At 42.2% G+C, this 7,889-nt stretch overlaps 2 protein-coding genes across 2 annotated transcripts in view; one reads left to right on the top strand and one right to left on the bottom strand.

Moving 5' to 3' along the window:
• Nucleotides 1-995: 995 nt before the first annotated feature.
• On the bottom strand, nt 996-7,356 carry ccdc153 (coiled-coil domain containing 153). The gene is made up of 6 exons (XM_035679719.1): nt 6,322-7,356; nt 6,173-6,241; nt 4,930-5,049; nt 4,604-4,696; nt 4,366-4,496; nt 996-2,552 (listed from the first exon to the last, which is right to left on the bottom strand). Exons 1-6 carry the CDS (start codon nt 6,371-6,373, stop codon nt 2,424-2,426), a joined length of 594 nt encoding a protein of 197 aa, XP_035535612.1. The 5' UTR covers nt 6,374-7,356; the 3' UTR covers nt 996-2,423.
• A 246-nt stretch (nt 7,357-7,602) lies between these two features.
• cbl (Cbl proto-oncogene, E3 ubiquitin protein ligase) overlaps nt 7,603-7,889 on the top strand; it is a 35,222-nt gene continuing 34,935 nt past the window's right edge. The window contains 1 exon segment of the mRNA XM_035679718.1: nt 7,603-7,749. Coding sequence (XP_035535611.1) covers nt 7,603-7,749 — 147 coding nt within the window.

The following is a 7,889-nucleotide window of genomic DNA, read 5'->3' as shown; positions in this document are numbered from 1 at the left end:
ATCGATGGCCCAGCCGGAAGCATTGATTACCTAGTTGGGTGGGTGGGTGGGTTTCGAGTGGGTGAGTGTGTGTGCATGCGTAGGTGTATTTGTATGTGAGCTCTCTCTCTCTTGCACTCGCCTCCATGGGAAATCACAGTGAGCGCATCCTTGATTCATCAGCAGGAGGCCATCTCGTGTCATCAGTACCCAAAAGCTGAACAGTCAACAACAAGTCAAATTCTAGAGGAAGTGCAGCACCGGGAAGAGACTCATCGTCAGGTAGTCATCAGGAATATTAAAGCAGCTTTTATTGTGGAAACCAGTCCGGTAGGGTAACGCATAACAAAACCACCAGTCCTTTAGATGTTTTTTTTTTTTTTTTTTACAAATATAACAAAACTCAGTTGTATTGAATGTTGGTAAAAAGTCTTTGTTGATCTTGGATTAAAGTTTGAAAGACTGAAGTTCACATCAGTCACTTTCCATAATGACTCCACTTTTTTTAGAGAGCATCATTTATCTTCAAGCAAATGCATCGATGACAGCAGCCAAACATTAGCAGGGTTCAAATTAGAATCAGTTCATTAATCATGTTCACCGTGGACAAAACAGCTCTTGTTTCTTATTTGCCTGCTGGTTCAACAAAGATGAACATGTTTATACACTTGTGCTGTGTACTTAAGGAATTTAAAGCACATTCACTCAAGTATTGTGTGCTCAAGTACCATTTCATGCTTCTGTATATTGTGATTTTACAGTCTACTCCATATCACTATACTTATTTGTTAGCTATAGTTGCTTTTCAGATTAATAATTCACATAAAATATATGATGAGCTTGCATTGTTAAAGCTTAAATCATTGGCTTGTTGCCCCTTCTAAAACATTAGTGTCTGGTTGGGGCTGCTTGTAAAGTTTCAGATGTCTATAAGTTGTTATTGTTAGCAGTTCTACCAAAGAGACTGCTAAACCTCTCAGATGGTTTTATTTAAAAGACCCAAAGTCGGAGGGGCCTGACCCATAGGTTGTAAACCACTGGATTTAAATACTGAAACAAAGCAACTCCCCCTTGATCAGCTACAACAGTTAAATGTTACATATCGTGTGCTAACAATCTATGCAGTATTATATATCAGAAATACGACTGTACCTTTGTAATGGAGTAGTATGACAGTGCTGTGTTGGTACTTTTACCTACTGAGTACTACTATAGAGTATTTTTATTCCCATAAGGAATACTGCTTTTGTGTTCCCCCACTAACAGGTTCACTGTGCTTATCTCATTTTGAGCATTGGGATGACGGCAGTCAACCCCATTAAACCCTAAACAAACAGAAACACATACTCTCAGAAGGCAGCAGCTCCTTGTGGTTTGAGGAGAAAATATTGGTTTTCAGATAAAGGCCTCTTGAGTTCCTGTGTTAATTGGTCGTTAGAGCACAGAATTATCTTAATCCCAGAGTAAATGATTCATTACCCCGCAGATGAGAGGCTAAAAAAATAGCACTGGGCCATGAAAAAGGCGCACAAATGGCAGCCTTGGAAGTAAAATCTGTTTATCTGGCTCCCCGCAGGGGAAGTCGGGTTTTATCGATGCTGGGCAGCTAAATCATATTTCCTGCATCATTAACTGTTATTTTGTGTCTTTCTTGTTATTGTCTATCGTTAGACTACCTCATATTGAACATTACTTTTTGTTTACTTTCTCTACTTTCACGTCTTATGAGTTGCGTTTTGTCACAGTTGTGGGTTAAGTGAAAACACTGCAGCCTCGTAGTATTACAGTGTAGCAGTGGGGGTAACGTTAATGTCGTCTCTTACGTCTCTGTGGTTCATGTGGCTACTTTCATCTTACGCTGTCTTGCCTGTTACCATATTCGGCCTCTGGTCCACTGACTCAGCATTAAACACTGCCTGAGAAAATACATTTCTATCATTGAATCATGATGTTAACTGTTGTTCATGTACAGAACTCTCAGGCAGTATCTTTTCACTTCATACCATGTTAGTGTAATCTTCCTCACATATTTTTATTTGACATAATATATAACCAAATATATTTACACATATAAACACAGAACAGTATAACTCTCTAACATATTCTGGCCACCATCTCCCTGACCATAAACAGTCATTTGCTACATCTAGTGGGCATTACACAACATTACAGACTTGAACATGGTGAACTGATGAATGCGTGCATAGATAACTCAGCCTATTTTGTACCCTGATGGTAAAATATTATATAATAACAACATCCATCCGCGTATTAAGCATAGTAAATCGCGAGCTGCAAATTGATGCTGTCGTGGACGTCACTTTCATTTGAACCAAACGCGGATGCAAGAGTCTGATCAAATTGAACCAAGTTGTAGATACAACATTGAACAAATCTGTCTCACTGGGAGGAGCAGCTGCTTTCATTTGTGAGGAGCCTGACTTTTAGATGTCCAGTGCGTTCAGGCCAAATTCAGACAGCAGTTCCTTGTAATTCTGATGAAGGGTTGTGCTCTTCTCCTCCCGTCCCTGTCGAGCCACAGACAGCTGGGCAGTCAGGCTGTCTAGAGTCTCCTGCAGACAACATCAGTGAAAATGAGATGCAAGCTGAAATTTTCTCTTTAAATCACCCAGTTGTCTAACCTGATATCCCTCCCTCCCCATAACCACCTTTAACTGTGATGAGTTTCAGGAACGAGCTGATGAGAAGAGGCATAATTAGATTCTATGTCATACTCGGCAAGGGAGAAATAATGATAATTACATATTTAAATCTTAGATCTATAATCACAGGCTGGGCTCTCTGACAGGGCTCCAGGCTTGACCACTTATCTTTGAAGATCTGCACACTGAAAACGTGCTGCCTGTGCTCAGCCAGCTGGGCTGATGCCTATAAAAGGTCAATAGTGACTCCATTCAAGACTCTGCTTTAACGCTGCACCTATAGATTAACATAACATTGTACTCAGGCTTTGGGAGTAATGGATTACATCTAACAAAGTTACATAATCAGGAGGCAAAAAAAAAAAAAAGGAAAAAATGGGATTTTTAGGAGGATTAGGAGAACAATATACTACAATATACAATCATTATACACACGTCTCACAACACCACTGTAAAAATGCTTTACTGGATGGAAATTTCACCATTATTTTGTCTTTAAAGCAGAAACAGGAACAACATCACAGCACAGAAAGATTCGCACTTCCAGCTGTGAAAATGGTCCAAAGGCTACAGGAATTAGCTTCAAGAAAAGTTTTTCTTTAAAAAAATACATTGAGCAGAGAGTCAGACATTTCTAAAGTAAAAAACCTTGGTTTACATTTAATTTTTTTTTAAATTTGATGTTAAGGTAATCCAAAAGTAATGGAAAGTAATCAAGTTACATTAATTCAACATTGTGATTCTGTTACTGAGTTACTGACTACAAGTTATTGAATCAGATTAGGTTTTTAAAGTAACCCTCCCAACCACAACTGTACGCCATTATTGTGAATATTGTAAACCTGAAACAACCAGTAGGATGAAGGAAATAAGATCCATAAACCAACAGCAGATCTACACAACTTCTGATTTTTCTGACTTCTCACTTGTGTTCAGACAGATAACTTCTCACATCTCAGTGGAAACAACAGTGATGTGCATCCAGGCTGACCTGCAGATTGGTGTCCTGTGACTCCCTAAAGTCCTAACAAATTACGGGAGGACTAACGTTTAATGTTCACCTTTGTTTAGGCGTCCAAATACCTGCTTATGACAGCAGAGCGAGGGCTGGACTGTTTGAAAACTGTTTGAGGCTTTTGTAAAGTGGTTTCCAGCAGATTTAATGGATAAAACTACGACACTACGTTTAAAAAAAAAGAAGATTCGACTTCATGGGAGTAGTGGAGGCGCAGCAGGAAAGCTGATTACAGTGCTGCACCAGTTACATTACAGTAATCTTTCTATTTAACACAGGCTTTGCCTTCTAAAGGAGCTTAAGAGCAAAACCTGATGACCACCTGCTGTGCCCTTAAAGCCCCCGTATGTAGGGATGTAGATTAGTATAAAAAAATGTTTCACCGGGGTTGTCTCATTATTCTACAAACAAAAACTCTGACAATAACTCATATAAAAATGTCCAGGCTCAGCGCACTGCTCTGTGAGACCCAAGCTCATCTTGACCTGACCATTATGGAGAAGTGCCACTAACACTGCACAGAAAAGGGAAATACCAAACCACGTTCAGTCACTATACAAAAACAGATGAGGAAGGTGGTGCCCTTTAACAGGCTTAGCCTAACACATACCTGTACATGCAAGTTTACAGCACATGGGGCCTCAGACCTATAGAGGCCCATTAGGTTCTTTAAATCAGTCTGTATCTGCTTTCGTTGTTGCGACTCACATGCAGGATCTTCTCGTAGTCTGTTTCCATGTTGTCCAGCTTGTGTTGGAGGTCAGCTATGATGGCGTCCTTCTCCTCTTCCACCTGTTCACGCTCTCTTTTCTCTTTCCTCAGTTCCTCCTGACACAGGACTGGGAAGACAAATGCACACTGGCTTACCATCACTTTTAATTTAGAAACGGACCGCCTATGTCTTAATTCATTTAAATATGAACATTAAAATGATGTGTATTCATACCAAGTTCTTCCTTCAGCTGGCTGACCTCCTTCTCCAGCCTCTTCCCCCTGTTGGTCAGCTCTGTCTGCATGGTTTTGTACTGGCGACTGAGGTCTAGGATGACATTTGTGTCAAATATGTCAGACGTAGCCTTCATTGCTGATTCACTTTGTAAGGCTAATGCAGCAATCAGCTTAGGCACCCGGCTAATTAGACTTTTTGTTCCTCAAAAATTACCCGAACCTTGGCAAACACGCCCCTTGTCCTCACTCCCAAAGGGATCCACGCTTATCTCAGGTTATTAAAAGAGAGACTAATTGTTGATTCATGCCCCGTCTGCACCGTACCAGAGTTGACGTCCCTGTAGTCTTGTCTCTCGTGGTGCAGCTTCTGCTCCGTTTCTCTCATGCGTCTCCTCAGGTCAACTCTATCAGACTGGACCTTTATTACAGACTCGCACTGAAAGGCTGTGGTAATCACACAATAACACATGCATGAATTAACGTACAGAGCAGTGGCAGAGTGTTTTTTCCCTAAGCAGAAGTGGCAATAACCGGTAAAATGCTCCAATTACAGTTCTGCTATATAATATTTTACTAAGTTAACGCCTTATAAAACACGATCAAGCATCCAGTTAGGCTGTAACATGTAAGCTGTAGTGTACTGCTGTATAGGTGCTACAGACAGTGCTCATCTAGCTTCCTCTGGTTAGTGAAGTATTCAGATCATCCTTCACTAACCACAAAAATGATACACACACTTCATTCCAAGTTAAAATCTTACCCAAATAAAAGTATTATCAGCAAACTAGACTGGACTTCATTACAGGATTATTATCAATTAATTTATAAGTAGCCATTTACTGTTGATCATTCTGTATGTTTTGTATATAAAGTCTTAATGAGTTAAGTAACTATTCACTATAGCTGAAACAAAACACCCTCTGAAAGTGGAACAGAAGTAGAAAGTAGCATTAAATGGAGATATTTACATTAAACTACCTAAAAATGGTAGAACTTGAGAAATGTAACTAATGCACTACTTTAAACAGTGACGTGACCTGATGGTATGTTCTCCATGTAAAAACTTTTTAAAAAAAGATTAATTTAGAGTACAAAATGACATTTCCCCCTTTGAAATGTGCTTGAGTCTCAACATACGGCCTAATATAATGTAGAATCACCACTAGACTGAGTAAATATTGGTGTCAAGGCATGTTGATAGCAGTTGAGCATTGTAGTGTTATAAGTCAGTTAATCAATTAGTTAATCAACAGATTTTATAAAGTCACTAAATGAGAGTTTTGGACATTTTTCACCATTTTCTGACATTAAATTGAACAAATGATTCATCAATTTAATAAAAAAACCTAATCAACAAATAAATCAATAATGAAAATAATCATTTACCCTAATAAAAGGGTACATTTTTATATTACAAAGCCCACAAGTATTAAGGCATAATAGAGTTTGGATTTGTGCTCTTAAAACTTTAATATGAGTGTTATTGATCATGTTTCCCCTAACACATAGGTAGTTTGTCCTAAACATAAGCACACATTACATAAAGCAGTTTAAAATGTCTGCTCACCGATGTGATCCTGTAGGATGGCTATATCCAGAACACTGCGTCTATACTTTGTTTCCAAGTCATTTTCACCTGCAACAAGACAATAAAACTGGTAAAAAAGAAGAAAGAAAAGCACAATTTAGCATCAGAAAAGGACAAAAAAAAGTTACTTTTTTCAGGCTTCTTCTTTGTGGTCTTTTTAGTCTTTTTCTTTGGAGGCATGTTTGCTCGCTGTGTGGCTGCCTGTTCACAAACTGAGCACCACACTAACTACATACAGGGATGAGTCTTTGTTGCTGGGCTCTGGTTGCTGAGTGAGTTGCCATGACACTCACTGTCCCACTTGATTGATAGCTGATTGACTTTAATAACAGCCAATCACAACTTGACTTGTGTTGGTGATGGGGGGGGGTGCACCGTTGTCTTTTTTTAGCCCGCGCACACAAGGGGCATTGTAATTGGACCCTTACTTTTAGTGAGACATGTCAAAGCGTCCTTTGTTGTCAGGGGTGACCAAGGACAGCGCTGCGAGAATCCGAGGCTGCATTCAGCATCACTCCGACGTTTTATCAATGCTGTACAGACGGAGGCGCGCACCCGACTACATTCAAGGCTCGTGAACGCGCGCAGGGAAGGCGTGGAGTTTGGGTTTTGAGAAAGGGAGTGGGGGGGGTGAACGGAAGGGGGCGTACAGGAAAGGGCCGCACATACACGTCACGGAGGGAAACAGAAAAAAAAAAAAATACTGGGCAATGTTTAATTCCCACATTTATTATTTATTCACCCTCGTCCCCACGTTCATGTCCGCGAAGCTTTCGCAGTTTTGAGCGCAACTTCCTCTCCTCGGTATCCGTCGTCAGCCCGCACAAGCCCGCAGAGGAGGGATAGCTGACACTGTCACACAGCCGCTCAACTTCCCGTCAAGACACGGCTCGGGCGAAAAGAGCTGCTACTTCTGAGGCAAGAAAAAAAAAAAAAAAAAAGGGGGAACGACGTCGGGGGTTGTCAAGAGGAGAGGACACACTCCAGTCCACACGGCTTCTGGGCAGAGACACGGTGCCATTGTCCTCCAGCTGAGGGCGGGCAGAGACAGGTCTGGTGCTCTGCTAATTAGCCTGCGTGGGTCCCTGCGGAGAGAGAGACACCGCGGCGGAGCTGTGAGTGACTGAGGGGGGTTTGTTTTAGCCAGACGTTTAACTGACAAACTGATGTTGGGTTTACTGATGGGTGCCTTTATCCGATAGTCATCCCTCCCCTCTGCCCCCCTACCCCCCTACCCCCGTCGGACCCTGGCTCGGATTCGCCAATCGGGCGCTGTGCCTCGCGGGGGTGCCGGATCACCATCGCCCGGTCCAGCTAACGTTAACTCCAGGCGGCGGTTCGGTTCCCCTGAACCCCCTTGCCCTGCCTCGCCTGTCTGCCGCTCTGGCCGACCCTAGCCGAGCCCGAACATGGCAGGGAACCTGAAGAAAGGCGGGGGGCTCATCGGAATGATGAAGGATGCCTTCCAGCCACACCATCACCACCTCCACTCCCATCACCAGCCCGGGGCCGTGGACAAAAAGACGGTGGAGAAATGCTGGAAACTGATGGACAAGGTTCGTACGTTGACTCCCAACGGTAGCCCAACGGTAACCAACGGTAACCAACCGTTAACGTTCGCTAGGACGAGCTAACCGCAGCTAAGTAGCGGAGAGCTAGCTAATGTTCGCCTGCTGCAGGTCTGGAGTCGCTAACG

This window comes from Morone saxatilis, unplaced genomic scaffold (genome assembly GCF_004916995.1).
Source record: "Morone saxatilis isolate NCDOM2014 unplaced genomic scaffold, NCSU_SB_2.0 Contig8, whole genome shotgun sequence".
NCBI classification, from domain to species: Eukaryota; Metazoa; Chordata; class Actinopteri; family Moronidae; genus Morone; species Morone saxatilis.
Note: the sequence above shows the minus strand (reverse complement) of the source record. Positions and strands in the feature narration are given on the sequence as shown.

Excerpts from the sequence above, each read along its gene's own strand:
- ccdc153 (XM_035679719.1), bottom strand. The coding sequence starts at position 6,373 with ATGCCTCCAAAGAAAAAGACTAAAAAGACCACAAAGAAGAAGCCTGAA. Across the intron at positions 5,050-6,172 it reads CATCCTACAGGATCACATCG|CCTTTCAGTGCGAGTCTGTA; the intron begins GTGAGCAGACAT and ends TGATTACCACAG. Across the intron at positions 2,553-4,365 it reads ACTACGAGAAGATCCTGCAT|GAGACTCTAGACAGCCTGAC; the intron begins GTGAGTCGCAAC and ends TGTTGTCTGCAG.